The following is a 16,094-nucleotide window of genomic DNA, read 5'->3' on the forward strand; positions in this document are numbered from 1 at the left end:
GGTCCCCACCCGGAGGGCGCCACCTGGGGGAGGGCGGGAGCAGCGTTACCTGACGCCCGCGGGAGGGTGCCTGCCGGCAAAAGTGGGAGCCTCGGATAATGTGAGTGTGAGAGGGTGTGTGCACGCACATGTGAGTGTACGCGTGTGCACGCACATGCCTGAGGCAGTGCACCTGGGAGCACATGCGGGTGCGGTCACAGCCCGTGCACGTGTGAAGCTCGTGGTGTGCGTGCAGACACACCCGGCCGTGCGCTGCTCGGATTGGTGCCGGAGGGCATCTGGGCACACACATAGCGGGCACACCGGCTCTTGGCAGAGCGTGCCGCCCTCCCTGGGACCTCATTCTGTGCAGTGAGCGTTCCAGGAGGCGACCACCTGTGTGGCAGCCTCGGGCGGGCTCAGACACGCTTGCGCCCTCCCTCCATGGGAAGGAACCGGGCAGGTGAACAAGCGGTGCGTGGAGACGTGGGCTGTCCTGGAACGGCCTCCGTCTGTCTGTCTGTCGGGGAGCCGGAGGCACGGGCGCTCTCGTGCTGCCGTGTGCGTGCTGTGCACACGGGCAGACGGGCAGAGGCGAGCAGGGTGTGGGCAACAGGCCCCCAGGGTCCCTGCAGAGGCGGAGGGCGCAGGGGGAGGCCTGCCTGCCTCAGACACGGCTGGGGGCCGGGGGTCCCCCGTGCAGGCTTCTTTCCCTCGCTCGGCCCAGGACTCCCCACAGGACGCCCACCATGCAGGGCTGCACGGCGGGACGCGAGGGCCCCCAGAGGTCCTCCCTCCCCCGCCTCACCGGCTTCATCGGGGGATCTGGCACTCCTCCCCCACGGGCCCCCACCCGCAGCACTTTGGGGACCATCCGAAGGCCCCCGAGCACCCCGTGGTTCCAGGGAGGCCCCCCCTGCCGACCTTGACTTTCCAGGGCACCCCAGCCCCATGGAAAGCGCTCTTGGTCTGAGAGCCCACCTCCGTGGTGGCGTGTCACACACCGGCTGGGACTCGGGGGGCACGGAGGTGTCACCGTGGAAGCAGAGTGATGAAGAGACCCATCCGGACGGGCTGGCGGGACCCGGGGGGAGGAGGCTGGCCTCGTGGGAGGGGCAGCACTTGCCCAGGGTCCCCAGGGCCCCGCTTCTCTGCCCTGGAGATTTTAGCCGCCGGCCCACCGGGCTTCCCGTCTGCATTCCCTCAGGAGCTGCAGGGACAGTTCTGTCCTTTGTGTCTTCCGTGGCCAACGCTGGACATGGGGGGGGTCTAGGCAGGTGGGTGCCCCTCAGACACACAAACCCGGGCTCCCCCGCCCCAGCCCGACAGCAAGGAGAGTGACAGGGAAGGAGCACAGAGAAACAGTGGGGGTGGAAGGGGTACTCACCACGGTCCCCGCGAGCCTGTGCACGCAGTGGTGACCCAGACGGGGCCAGCTCACCCCCTTTTATAGCCCGAGGAGGAAGCAGCCCAGCCCCCACCTGCCCCCTTCACCGCGTCCCCCGCCCTCGGGGTGGCATCAGGACAGAGTCTCCACATTGTTTCTTTTCTTTCTTCTATTTTTTTTTAAAACTCATCAGTGACATGATGTGTCCCTTCCTGGGTTATATAATTTCATTTGGGTCGAGTGGTTTTAAAACACATTAGCCTTCCTTCTTCATACCCGCCGTTGGGGTGCTGGCGGAGTCCTCACCGCGGGCGGGGCAGCACGGAGCCACTGCGGGCACAGAAAGGTGACAGCAGAGGCCGCCCGGCCTGACCCCGCTTCCCAGCCCTCAGTCCCCGTCCGTCCCCACCTGCGGGGCCTTCATAGCTGCGTTCGTCACACACAGACCAATGTCGTCCTGTTTCCACAGCGGACGGAGCGCGTCCCCCTAGGCTCCCCTACGGCGCCTGCAGGGCTTTTTTTACAAAACCGGGCTGCCGGCTGGATCGGCCTCTGGGCCGCAGGCGGCTGTGCCCTGTATTTCTAGCCGGCAAATTACTCATCATAGATGTAGGCGAATGGCCTGCCCTCCGGGGAGGCCCCCGGGCCCTGGTGGAGAGAGCGTAGTCCGGGTTCCGAATACCACATGTGTGCAGTCGCTGGGTCACATGCACAGGATCAAATGACGCCCCCCCCCCCCCCGCTGATGGACAGGGGCTTCTCCCTAGGCCCGCAGCGCCTATGAGGGACGTGGCCCTGCTCCCTCGGTCACTTCGTGTCTGGAACACGGACTGTGATCTGTGACCACTGTAGGGAAATAGAACAGGGGCCGGCGAGGCCTCTGGCGTCACCTACGGAAAAGTCCGATGAGAAGTTCACGGTCGAGAGGGAAGCCTCAGAGAGGTCACAGGGGCACGGCCACCCTGGAGCCTCCCTGGCCCTGCGCTCCCCTCCTGAGGCTGGGTCTGGGTCCCCTTGTCCTGAAGGAAGGTGCCGTGTGTGGCTCACACATTTGCCGTCCCACGTGGGCTGGTCTGAGTGGGCTCTGCTCCTTGCAATGGAAGGAGCCCCACACTGAGGGGACCCTCATGAGCGGTGTCACATTAGCACGATGAAGAGGACCCCCATCTTGGGCGTGAACGTGATGGTTTTGAGTTTTTGGAACTTTCTCCCTCAAGGAGGTGGATTCCTGAGCAGACTCAGCTGGGAGCACGGTGAGGGGACCTAGCTGTTTGTGGTGCTGGTGTTTGGACCAGAGCGGTGTGGTGGGTTGAACAGTGTCCCTCTGAAATCCATGTCAGCTGGGAATCTCCGCCTGTGACCTTGTTCTCAGGTGCAGATGTAATCGCATGAAGGTGAGATGCTGGAGCAAGGCGAGCCCGAAATCCAGTCCCGGACATCCTGTGGGGACACCCGGAGAAGGTGCTGTGAAGACAGAGGCAGAAACAAGCCACTGGTGGAGGCCACCAGAAGCTGGGACAGTGGATGACACGGCCTCTCCCTCGGAGCTTCCAGAAGGAGCCGGCCCTGCCGCCACTTTAACCTTGGGCTTCTGGGCTCCTGAGCTGTGAGAGAACACATTCCGGCCATTCTCAGCCGCCTTGCCGGAGGTTCTCTGTTATTCAGCCCCAAGAAGTGAGTGCAGAGCTTCGTAAGTGTGTCCGAGTGACTGATGAAATACTGCTTTCTGGTACTTATTTCTAGAAGGAACTAGTCTTTGGGGTTTGGGCCTGTGCTTCTTAAACATGGGATCCTTCTGGAGGAGGCACTATCTGATGGCAGAGAGGTGGCCGTGGGGACTGGGAGCCCCCGGAGTCCCAGATTGGCCGTGGTGGGGGAGGGGCAGAGGGACACAGAATCCAAAGCAGCTCCAGGCTCCGAGCTGTCAGCACAGAGCCCGACACGGGGCTCGAACTCATGAACTTCAAGATCATGACCTGAACCGGAGTCGGACACTTAGCCAACTGAGTCCCCCAGGCGCCCCTCTTGAGAACATTTTAAAGGAATCATCTTTAAGGTAGAAAGTTGTTTCCCAAGTCTGTGCCATGAGGGAGCGCCGTTCCCAAGAGCTGAGATCAAGGTTTAGTGAGAGGTGAGCAGCCGTGGGGGTGTCTTCCTGCCCCGAGGGGCACTGGCTCTGGGAACTTAGCATCACACTTGTGATCAACGTAAACGATCTTCTCCATTGCTGGTATGTGACTCCCATCCAACTGGTTTCTGCGTTTCCGGTGTTGAAGATAGTAGATGTGGCTTTTATGTAGGAAGTACACCTTGTCAGTGTTCTCCAGAGAAATGGAGGTAAGTGCGTGTGTGTGTGTGTGTGCGCACGTGCACGCATGTGTGTAGAGAGATTGTGGGGTTGGCAAGTCCGTAATCTACACGGCAAGATGACAGGCTGGGGACCCAGGGAAGAGACGATGTTGTGGCTGGAATTGGAAGGCAGCGTTCAGGGGGAATTCCCTCTTCTTTGGGGGACTTCCGTCTTTCTCTCTTGGGGCCTTCAACTGATTGGATGAGGCCCACCCACATTACGGAGGAGAACCCGCTTTACTCAAAGGCTCCTAATTGTAAACGTTAATCACATCCAAAATATAGTATCACAGCAACATCCAGACTGGCGTTTGGCCCAACGTCCGGGCTCCAGGGCCAAGTTGACACCTAAAATTAGGCGCCGCAGACTGTTAGAAGTGTTTGCAGGGATGCTGTAAAACGCTTTCTCTGCGTGACCACGTCCTCGGGGTTCTGAGCCCGGGCGCCGCCGAGCTGCAGGTGTGGACGAACGCAGTGGTGTGGGAGCACTCGGCTCCTTTAGCTGCCTGCGAGGCCGGCTCCGGGCAGATTCGCTGTAGGTGCGTCTGCAGGCGTGAGAGGGTGAACCGCTCTTCCCAGGGCCGGTGCTTTCCCACGAAGCCGTAGCCGTGGGGCGGCGTCCGGAGAGGGCTTGAGGTCCTTGCCCATGAGCCGCCGCAGGAGACGTGCGCCGACAGCGCACATACTGATGGACGTCTGGAGGAATGAACGGGGTCGCTGGCTCGGAGCTGCCGCTCTCCGTTCCTGTTGCCTCAGCTCATCTGCATCTTCTGTTTTCTTCCCAACAAAACACAGAGATACCCCGTATGTAGCTGTGGTTCTGTGCAAAACAACGTCTGTGCTACAGGCCTCGTGAGCACGCCAGAAGTCGCTGGGCCGGCCCGCGGGCCGATGCGGAGCGCCTGGGGACCGGAAGCCAAGTGCACGGGGACGCTGTTGTGCCTTCGGGTGGGTCTCCGGCCCCCACACGGCGCTGCTGCGACTGACAGAAATCACTGCCGGCTACGGCACTGCCAAGGAGGAGCGCTGACCGGGGCGGCTTGAGGGCTGATGCGCTGGGGGAAGTTCACGCACTTCGCCAGCCATCTGCCGGGAGCCGGGCGTGTGTGGGGTCTGGGCCTGGACCGCCATGCGTTGGGCATTAGGTGAGCTGAGCAGAGAGCTTTACACTTTACACTGAGCCGGGGGGTTCAGTCCATTAAGTGTCTGACTTCAGCCCAGGTCATGAGCTCACGGGTGGTTAGTTCGAGCCCCGTGTCCAGCTCTGTGCTGACGGCTCGGAGCCTGGAGCTGCTTCGGATTCTGTGTCTCCCTCTCTCTCTGCCCCTCCCCCACTCACGCTCTGTCTCTCTCTGTCTCAAACATAAACAAACATTAAAAAGAAAAGAAACTACAAAGGGTCTTCAGGAGATCATGCATTCAGCTCCTCATGATGCCTCTTCTCTTTTCCCTGATAACAGACTACTGGAGAATAAAACTCTAGAGAAATGGTTTATTTTTTTATGTAAGTAGGTTTCTGGCCCAGCGTGGCGCTTGAACTCATGGCCCTGAGACCACGGGTCACACGCCTTACCGACGGAGCGCCCCGGGAGAGGTGTTTTAAATGCTAACTCCACTCCCCCCCCCCCACAAATTCACAATGAAAGCACTGACATCTCTTGCACGGGCTGGGAGCTGCTGAGCACCAGGGTCACTGGTTGCTGAGCTGCCTGTCTTCAGCTTTAGGAAACGTGTTTCTGTAACAACCATCTGCTAAAAAAAGAGGCTCCGGAAAGCTCTTTCAAAGAATGGAATTTAGGGGAGCCTGGGGGGTTCGGTCAGTTGAGCGTCCGACTTCGGCTCAGGTCATGATCTCAGGGTTCGTGGGTTCGACCCCCACTTCGGGCTCTGTGCTCACAGCTCAGAGCCTGGAGCTGCTTCAGGTTCTGTGTCTCCCTCTCTCTCTGACCCTCCCCTGCTCATGCTGTCTCTCTCTTTCTCAGAAATAAATTAAAAAAAAAAAAAAGAATGGAATTTATTATACGAAAACAACCACCTCTTATCGGATGCCATGGGGGGCCAGCACTGTGCTGTTGGCGTGGGCTCCGTGTCTCCTGAAGATGTGTGTGGGGGGGGTGCCCGCCTCCCAGCGGAGCTCTGTGGATTCGACCCTTGGCTCCCTGGGCGGAGAGCAGTCTGGGAAGAGTCCCACGCACAGGGGGCAGGGAGCGCTTCCCTCGCTCACCCCTTGGGGACACACGGACTCTGATTCCCAGGGAAGCCCTCCCCTCAGGCGGGGCCGCGGCCTCGGGCTCTGTCTGGAGAGAGCAGCAGGGAGTGGGCAGTTGGGGGCACTTTGAAACTGTAACCGTTGTGACAGGCACGGGCGCCTCCCTTCCCCCGGCCCTGCTCAGGCTGTCCACAGGCCACTGCCTCTGGGGGCACGGCCACTCTTGCCCGGGAGCCCCTGGGAACAGTCTGTGGCTCTGTGTCCACTCCTGGGTGGCGTGCCGGCCGCCGTGGGCTCCACAGGCGTGGGGCTGCCTTAGGCTCCAGCCCCCAGTCACCGCTCGCGGAGGTCACACGCACGGCCATCATTCCTGAAGCTCCTCTACCGCGTGCGGGCAGCCTGGCCCCGTCTGCCCCTCCCAGTCTCCCTTCCCTGAACTGGTGGGACTGGAGGTTTACTGGCACAGAGTGGGTCCTCTGGCCCTGAGGGGGGCAACGACTGCCAAGTGTCCTGCTGCTGGGTGACGTGACCACAGGCACGCGGCAAAGCCAGTGGGCGGGACGGGGAGGGACACCTGTTGCTCGTGCTCCCAGTCGCTCTTGGAAGTGAAGTGTGTGCCTGAGCCCAGGGCTCCCTGGAGGCTGGGAAGAGGCTGCTCCCTGGAGGGCGTGCAGTGACCTTCAGCTTGCTCCGTGCTTTCTTTTGGGGTCTGGGGGGGGTTGGGGGTTTCACTGATTGATCTCTGTCAACGGGATTGCAGTTTAGCTATAGTGGGTTGAGTGGTGGCTCCCCGAACTCCCACCCTAACTCCTGGAAGTTGTGGATGTGACCCTATTTGGAAAAAGGATCATTGCATGTGTGTTTAGGGTAAGGCTCTCCAATGAGAAGATTGCCCTGGACAACCGAGCTGGGTCCTAAATCCAAGGGCGAGCGTCCTTGTAAGAGAAGGGCAGAGGGAGACCTGAGAGACATCGACGGCCGTGCGAGGACGGAGCCGCAGCGAGCAATGGGGCAGCCACACGCCCAGGCCAGCGGGAAGGGGCTGGAGGAGGCAGAGGGCGGAGCCTCTCGAGCTTCCAGAAGGAGCAGGGCCCTGCTAACATGCTGGGTCTGGACTTCTGGCCTCCAGCACCGTGAGAGAGGACATTTCTGGGTTTCTTTGGCAAGTTTATGTATTTCTTTTGAGAAAGACAGAGAGAGAGGGAGACACAGAATCGGAAGCAGCTCCAGGCTCCGAGCTGTCAGCCCAGAGCCCAATGCAGGGCTCGAACCCACAAACAGTGAGATCGTGACCTGAAACTGAGATCAAGACTCGGAAGCTTAACCAACTGAGCCCCCCAGGGGCCCCTAATTTTCTGGTTTTAAGCAGCCCAGTTTGTGATAATTTGTCAGAGCAGCCACGGGCCCCTCGAAGTCCCGGCGGGCGCATCCCCTATTTGAAGAAGTGACATGTTCAGTTTTTACCAAGACAGCGCACTGGATCCCCCTGGGAACAAGCTCGGGGCCAGGGCCGTGGAGGCCGGAGTGGAGAAGGGCTGGTGTGGCCGTGTCGCCCTGCCGGCCGCTGCCCGGGCACGGTCCTCACAGCCCTGCTGCGAAGTCAGGGACCAGGGCGCAGGCCGGGAGTCGGCAAACTCTTCCCGTGAAGCGTCAGGTGATCCACACTCCACTGCGTTTTTGTAGCACAAAAATGACACAGACAACAGGGCAGCACTTTGAGAACCGGCTGCACTTCCAGCCCATGGGTGCCCGAAGCCGCGGGCTTGGTGGGGGCGGAGCTTGGACACCAGGGCGCAGGAGGGTTGGAGGCACCTGGGCTGGGGGCCCACCGGGTCGGCACAGGGCACGGGCCTCCGCGGTGCCCTGAGAGAATGAGTGAGTGAGGGCGTGCCCTCGCTCTGATGATGCTCACATCAGCAGTGGAGGAATGAACGAGGCTTATGAGATCCTCGGGTACGAGCACTGTCCCTGTTATATTAACACTCGGGGACACACACCAGCAGCCCGTCTCTTCTCCAACTCCTGGGAACTCACGTTGACTGTGATTTACCTTGTGAATGAGGCGAGGTGTACCAAAAAGAAATTGACCTCCTTTCATTTGCAGGAATCTTCTAATCGTTTTTTATTTTTTTTAATTTTTAAAATGTTTTATTTATTTTTGAGAGAGAGAGAGGTGGGGAGGGGCGGAGAGAGGGAGACACAGAATCCGAGGCAGGCTCCAGGCTCTGAGCTGTCAGCACAGAGCCTGACGTGGGGCTCGAACCATGAATCGTGAGATCATGACCTGAGCCGCAGTCGGACGCTTCAACCGGCTAAGCCACCCAGACGCCCCCTCCCCCTTTAATCGTTTTTAGCACCAAATCAGGAGCTATGTATTTCCACCAGCTTCCATCCTGAGAAGGGGTCTCACATCTGTCTTTTCTACAGACCCCAGCATATCCTGAAGCCCAGTCATTCAGACTGATTCCTGAAACCCGCGGGCGGCCCGGGACGGCGTGCGCTCTGCGGTGCTGCCTTAGGGGCTGGGTGGAAGCACAGAGCTAGAGGTCCAGGGTCCAGGGTCCGCACAGCGGAGGGTGGGGGTGGGGCTCCGGGTAGGAAGACAGGCTCGCTCACTACCCTCGGCTCCCAGGTACTACTTTTGCCTTTCGCTCCCTTTCGCCCTCAAGCAGTTTAAGAGAGAAAACGTAAAGCTGACCCAGAGTCCCTTTGAAAGTATCATCTGGTAGCTCCTAGCTCTGGGCCAGGCTGCCTCACACGCAGGGCTCAGTGTCCTCTTCTGCAAAATGGGCTTAAAAGTGGGGGCACCTGGGTGGCTCAGTCAGTTCAGCATCCAACTCTGGATTTCAGCTCGGGTCATGATCTCATAGTTGTTGGGATCGAGGCCCACACGATGGGCTTTGGGATAACAGTGAGGAGCCTGCTTGGGATTCTCTCTCTCTCTCTCTCTCTCTCTCACACACAATATAAATAAACTTAAAAAAAAATGGGCTTACATTTAATCCAAGGATTAAAGAATCCCTGCCCCGGGAAGCACGTAATGATGCTCAGTTGGGGGATTGCGATTACCGTCGCTGCCCCGAGGCAGCCCTGAGGGTCCCAGTGGGCTCCCCTTAGAACTGGACAGGCCACACACACACACACCCAGAAGTAACCCCGAATCCCGGACTGGCCTGGCGACGGAGGCCTTGGAGCTCACCAGCAGGACTGACGCAGGCGGCCCGCAGGCGTCACTGAGAGGTCCTGCTCCTCTGTCCCACTGGGTGCCACCTCGGGCGTGGCCGCGGGGCTGGAGCCCTCTGCCCTGCCTGTCTGTCCAGAGTCCAGCGCCCACCTCTCCAGCAGCTCCTCCGTACCTGCACTTGGACGTGGACCAGACGCTCACCTGCTACCATGTGCTTGCTCTGCCCTTGACCCCAGTGGAATTTCTCCTGGCCTATGAACCACAGATGAACTTGCAGAATAGGTGTGGGGGGTTGTGGGGGATCAATCCCTATCAGCTGGCCATGAGTTCAGTCACTTGCCCTGATGCCCAATTTCCTTGTCTGACAGCGCGCGCGCGCACACACACACACACGCGCGCGCCTGCCCATGCTCCGGCACAGTGTGGAGTATACACACAGCAGGTGCTGCACAGAGCCAGCCCTGTTCTGTCCCAGCCAGCAGGGAAGGGGCTAAAGATCACACTGACGACGTTCTTCTTTGTGTCCTTCACAAAGTTTAACATGGTCCTAAAGGGAAGAATGTCGGCTCAGATGTTTCTCCCGGATCAGAGCGGGCCAGCAGGGGCGGTGTCGGAGGGCGTCGGGCAGCGCGGGTGAACGGCGGAAGGTCTGACCAGGGCGGTCCCCTCGCAGGCAGGGTCCCATTGTGCACGGTGTTTCGCCGTGTCTCTCCACCGGACTGTGGGCAGCGTGAAGGGCAGGGCGGGCGGAGGGACGTGACGGCTGAGGGGAGGGAAAGGCTGGGGCCGGCTCGCTCGGTCCTCTTCCGACAACCCCCGCTCAGGGCTGGTGGGTCATCACAGGTTTCTGTGGAACACAAATGCGTGTACACATGGCTGTGCACAGATGGGTGTGCACACAGACACGTGAACACGGGCGTGCACACACGGGCAGAGACACACGTGTAGGCCCAGGACTGTGCACACACATGCACAGACATATGAGCGTGTGCACACACACAAATGTGCACACACACGCACAGACATATGAGCATGTACACAGACACAGACACATGAGCAGAGAAATGAAGACACGCACAGATACATGAGCATGCACACACAGACATAAGAGCACATGCACACACACAAGTGTGCACACAGATACAAGTGTGCACGCTCACACTAGTGCATGTGCACAGACACATGAGGAAGCACACAATGCACAGATGCACACATGTACACACATGTGCAGACACACTAGCATGCACACACAGACACACGAGTGTGCACACAGAGATGCACACACAAGTGTGCACACATGCACAGATACGTGTGAGCACACAGACACATGAGCATGCACACAGACATACGAACACACACAGACACACAAGTGTGCACACAGATACAAGCATACACACACGCACACACCAGTGCACGCACACAGACACACGAAGGAGCACATGCATGCACAGATGCAAACATGTACACACATGTGCAGACACACTTGTTTGGACACACAGACTCATGAGTGTGCACACAGAGACACATGAGCGGGCACACACATGCACCGACACACAAGCTGGCACAAACGCACACACATATGAGTGTGGACACACAAAGGAGTGTACACAGCAAGACAGACAGACACATGAGCCTGTGGTCAATCCCCTTGGGGTTTTTTATACAACTTCTCTGCCTCTGTTTCCCCAGATCTGAAGCTGGGTCAGTGGCACTGGCCTCTCATCAAAGGGGGTGTATGGATGGAAAGTATCTGAAAGTTTAAGGCTCTGAAACACAGGGAGGTATATTCTAATTTGAAAGCATTTAGGTTTTCAATCCCTGTTGGCAAGTTTTTTATTAATGGTCATCAGCCCTCTGTCGGGGGCGGCCAGCTCCGGACACAGTCCCAACGCCTCCTTCTGGCGAAGGGAGGGCCTGTGGGGAGCCTCTGCACTTCGCCCTTGTCCCTGCACACGGCCCCGTCCCCTGGTCGGGGAGGCCTAATGACGGCCGTATCGCCCCCTCCCTGTCTGCGGGCCCGAGGCTCGCACACAGTTAGAACAGCCTCATCCCTGTATTTGGGCATCGCTATCGTGAGAGACTTGGAAATCCTTTTAAAAACCGGAGTTTGTGGAGAGAATAAATCACTAGTGGGAGGCGGGGGTGGAGAGCTGCTGGGGTCGAGGGGGTCTGGGCTTGACTGTGGCCACTGGCACCCAGTCACCATGTCCGTCCCCGTGTCGTGGGCATGACCTTGAGGTCCCAAGAGATCAGCTACTCTGAGCTGTCATAGTGCCATGTTTGTGAGGCTGCTGGGGTGGCCTTGACCTCTGTCCCACGGAACCTGGGGACAGCCGTGACCCCCGCGTCTGCACATGTGGTTTGCTGGATGACCTTCGCAGCACCGGTAAGCTGGAGGGGCTATGAGAGTGACCTCACAGTCTCATGGATGGTCCCCTCCCCCGAGCTGAGACCCATCCCAGGGTAAGCAGAGACCCCTATCATTGGTGTATTCTGCTACTTTTAAGAAACTGTTTTCAATTTTCCTTAAATCTTTGCTGATTCTACTTCACTTGTTAGTTTATCCCCAGTTTCTCTGCTCTGCGGTCTTAACATCTGTCTGTAAACAGACAGACCCCAGGAAGCAAGGTGAAGGCTTACTGCAAAGCTGTGGTTGGCCAGTCCCTTCCTGCTGTTGGGGTTTCTCTGTGTCAGGGACCCACGGTACGCTGACTGACGATCGAAGGAGTCACCGTCTTTACCTTCAGGGACAACAGAAGCACGTTAGCAGCTGTGCAAGTAAACAGTCCAGTCCCGTTTCGTCTCCGTCGCCTCGGAGCAGGCATGAAAATCCCCCCTCACCGTAGCTCCAGAAACGCTCCCGTGGGCAGGACAGAAAATGCCTTCCCTTTAACTCTGTGATGTGACACAGGCCTGAGGGTCTTGGGACTCTGCCCCTCAGAACGGGGCATTTGGTGTCACATCCAAATGTGGCCCCAGGTGAGCAAATCCGGGGGGGTGGGCAGGCAGCCGCCCTTCCCCTCCGGCAGGTATGGTGTGGGCCCCACACACACTGCACCTGCTCCCCGGGGGTGTGCAGGGCGTGTCCCCTCTCTCCAGCCCCGAGTCCTGTGACGTCGAGGCGGCAGCTTGAGATCAGCCCCGGGGAGGTATTTACACCACGGAAATGAGCAGATGCTGCAAAGGGTTATGGGTCACGCGTTGTTGGTTGCCAGGGGGCTGGCGAACCCGTTCATGGTTCCATATGGGGCAGAGTAGGTGCTGCCCAGCTTTGCCACACGTCCCGGCTTCAGGACCAAACTCCAGCGAGGGAACTGCTAATCCGGGGCAGTGAGGACACACGTGGCCCTTCCCACCTGTCCCTGCAGGTGTGAGGGCTGCTGCCTGCGTGGGGGGGAGGGTGGGGGGGGGGCTGCTGGTGAGAAGCCCCTGCCAGGGCTGGATCTGATGGCAGCAGCCTCGGCCGTGCCGTTCAGACCCCGAAATGCCCGTCAGCTCCAGGGGGCCCGGAGGCGAGGAGTTCTGGGCTGGGAGGCCTCTGGCCGACCAGGGGCTCATCCCTGGTCCTCCCGCTGTAGATGGGGGCCTCCCTAAGCCGTGGCTTGGGTTGTAGCCACGCGCACTGCTGGGAGCTCCCCGGGCATCCACACCCAGGAACTCCAGCTGGGCCCTGGCGGGGGGTCTCTCTGGCAAAGCCGGGCGCGTGGCTGGCGGCTCTGAGCTGGGGATTCGCCCCAAAGGGCCTCAGGACCCGCCGTTCTCTGGGCTGGCCTGCCCGTGTCTGGGGTGGAAAGGGGGAGCTGGCACGGAGGTGAGCGGGGTGTGAACAGGGATGTGCAAAGTCGTGCCCGAGGGGGTGGAGGAGAACTTTCTGGGAGGAGGCACCCCGCTCGGCCTGGAAAGGCTTCAGGAGGAAGAGAGGCGTGCCCCGGGCAGAAAGCCCGGCCCAGGCAGAGGCACGGAGACGTGTGTTTGCATAGGGCGCTCCAAACCCCACATGTGCCTGTGAAGTGTGTGTTGTCCAGGGTGGAGGGGACTGTCCCCAGGGCATCTCTGTGGGACAGATAGTGAGGGTCAGGAAAGCTGTGCCAAGAAATTCCACTCATTCTGCAGGCAGGTGGGAGCCAATGATTGTTCAGGAGCAGAGCAGGAACACAAAGAGAGCTGTGTGCCGGCATTGCGGCTATGCTAGGGCTGTAATGACGGGGTGGTGAGGACAGAGCTCAGATGCAGGGACAACACGACCCGCCACGGCGGCGTAGGGACTCCAACAGCAGAGGAGGGACTGGACCCTGACCCGGGAAGGGGGCCGCTTCCCTCTGGTGAGCCGCGGTCGGGCTGCAAGGGGAGCAGCGGCTGAGAATGCGCCTCCCGAGAGCCCGGCCACACGCCGTGGATGGGCCAGAGCCAGGCCTTCTATCCTGTTCCATCGGGAACAGAGTTGATGTCCTTGTCACCATGGACACATCAAGGCGGCTAAGTTACGTCCTGTGCTTTGCACGAGGGGGTGGGGAGCCGTGCGCAGCATTAGATCGATTCACAGTGCAACACCCCCGCCCCCCAAGTCTGCATGCTCAGCCGGCAAGTTCCAGTTATCCAGAGCGCCTACGCACTGGAACGGTCCCTGACGGTGGCCGCGTGGCATGAGGAGTGTCCCAGCTGCAGGGCCGTGGATGCCGTGTCCCCCTGATTGCACAGAAATGCAGAGCCCCCCACTGGCCACTTTCACGGCCCTGAGCTCGTCTCCCAGGCCCACGGGGACGGGCGAAGCCACTAACTCTTACTTTGACTTTTCGGGGAATGACTGAACTTCCTTCTCAGGAGATAGGGTGCAGTCATCACCTGGAAGAAAGAAGGTGTCTCTGGGCTTCGCTAAACTGGTATAATTCTCAGCCGCACTGGGAGTCAAATTTGGACTTCTTCTTCCGGATTCCGGTTAATCGGGTCAGCCGTCTCCTGCTCCCAGGCAAGAGCTGAGCTTTCGTCATTCAAATACACGGTGTCCGTACACAAAGCACCGAATGCCAGAGCATAACAGAGATGCTTACGTTGGTCAACAGCAGGGAGGGCACACGTCTCAGCCCTGCAGACCTGGGTTCAAAGCCGGGCACCCCCACCCCCGTGACGTGGACGGCTTGCTGTCCTCTCTCTGGACTGATCTGGAAAGTGGGCCAGGAGTCCCTTCTCGGGGACATGGGAAGATCAGCTGTTCCTCTCGTGTCCCCAGCTCCCAGCTCTCACTCTCCTCTCACTGCCTCCTGCTGGATCGTCGGCTCCCCGTTTTGCCCCTGCGGGCGTGAGGGCTTGGCCTCGCTCCCCTGGAAATCTTCCCAGAATCTGGCGCCCTGGGGTTCTGCCCGGCTCCTCCTGTGGGCTGTCCCTGGAGACCTGCTCCAGAGGCCTTTGGGGCCCGGCTTCCCTGGGCAGGTTGGGGCGCACCAAGGACCCAAGAAGAGGGAGGGGGGTCAGGGCCAGGGCGCCTGGGCCGAGACCCTCCGTCACTTAGAGTCTGCGTGATCTCAGTCAAGCACGTCCACCTCCCTGAGTGAACACCAAGCCTACTCACCAGGTAGGCTTGTAAGCCTCCCGTGCAAGGAGGGGAAAAGACTGTCCCCAACTGTGAAGGGCCACCCAGTGTCAGGTCACGGTGCACAGAGGTGACTAGGTGTTCCCTACGGCTCTGGGAACAGCCCAGGATGGCACCTCCAACCGCACCCCTACACCCAGGAGGTCTGGCTCCCTCCCAGGCCGCACCCCTGCCCCGCACACTGCAGCTGTTAATGGTGCTACTGCCCCCATGGTCCTGGTCCCTGGGCCACTGCACACACACAGGCTTCTGGAACCCGCTGGCCCGAGTGGGGCCTGGGAGAAGAGCCCAGAACGGATGTCGTCCGTGACCCAGGGGCCCACACGGGAGACTCGGCACGTTAGTCTGAACCGAGGATGCCTTGTGCGGGGTCTCCGTGGGGTGCTTCCCACCTCTCCCCCCATCCCACCTCCCCGCGCGAGCCGGGGGTCCTGGATTTCCCCAACAAGTGCGTGAGCGCTAGCCCCGTCTCGGCGTGCGCCTGTGGGGCCGCCACCCCGAGGGGCTGGCCGAGCGTGCAAGGTCTGTGTGCCTCAGCCCCACCCCTGCCTGGACCCTTCTGGAAAAGGCTGCGCCAGCCTCTTACTCTGGAACGACACATACCTTGACCTCATCCGAAGTCTCTGCATTCGGATCCTTAGGACTCTGGTCGAATCTCCCAACAAGTCGGGGAAGAAAAATCTGGAGGATGAGGAAGAAGCCTGTCCCTGATTACTGCGGACCTGACCCCTGTCCCAGGAGGGCCGGAGACCGGAGGGACAGAAAGACAGGACGGCGGCTCTCTGTGAGCCCTCGGCCAGGAGCTCGGGGGCGGCCCGTCAGCCCCCCAGCCCCCCGCCCCCCACCCTCGCGCCCTGCAAAAGTACAACACAGAGTCGCCGGCTAGCTTTGAATTTCTGATAAATGTTTGTTTATAAGAAGGGTCCAAATATTGCAGGGGATATACTTACACTAGAAAGCGACGTGTCCTTTATGTGAAGTTCAAGTGCACTGGGCGTCCTGTATTTCATCTGCACTGGGACCTGGGGCCCTCCCAGGACCACCCTCTGCCCACTTGCCAGGTTTCCCCACCGCTGTCACTGGCCTGGAGACCCCGGCTTGAATCTGGGGAGAGGGGTGCTGGCCCCAGACCTGCCCCACCGCCCCAGCCACCTCCTCCAGTCACACCCAGCCGGGCCCCCCCGCACTCACCGGGAGGTTGGACCTCCGCCGGGGCTTTCCCGAGGGCCTCACCGTGAGCCCCGCAGCCTGCAAGGCGGCAATCTTGGACTTGATGTTGGAAACCTGGGTGACAAAGGACAGGCCCAATCGCCTTCTATTCGGACGTCGTGGCTGGGCAAGCGTGGCTGGGGATTCACTGATTTTCTTCTCTCCCCTCAGGACAGGGGTCCCGGGGGGT

General features: G+C 59.9%; 1 protein-coding gene across 1 annotated transcript in view; it reads right to left on the reverse strand.

Annotated features, from left to right (window-relative positions):
* Positions 1-9,928: 9,928 nt before the first annotated feature.
* Positions 9,929-16,094, reverse strand: part of MLPH (melanophilin) — a 38,649-nt gene continuing 32,483 nt past the window's right edge. Inside the window, exons 9-13 of the mRNA XM_077758746.1 lie at positions 15,887-15,979; positions 15,299-15,376; positions 13,893-13,950; positions 11,749-11,849; positions 9,929-9,955 (exon numbers count right to left, since the gene is read on the reverse strand). Coding sequence (XP_077614872.1) covers positions 9,929-9,955; positions 11,749-11,849; positions 13,893-13,950; positions 15,299-15,376; positions 15,887-15,979 — 357 coding nt within the window. The remainder of the gene's footprint in view (positions 9,956-11,748; positions 11,850-13,892; positions 13,951-15,298; positions 15,377-15,886; positions 15,980-16,094) is intronic.

Source organism: Crocuta crocuta, unplaced genomic scaffold, assembly GCF_008692635.1.
Source record: "Crocuta crocuta isolate KB4526 unplaced genomic scaffold, BGI_CrCroc_1.0 scaffold290, whole genome shotgun sequence".
Taxonomy (NCBI): domain Eukaryota; kingdom Metazoa; phylum Chordata; class Mammalia; order Carnivora; family Hyaenidae; genus Crocuta; species Crocuta crocuta.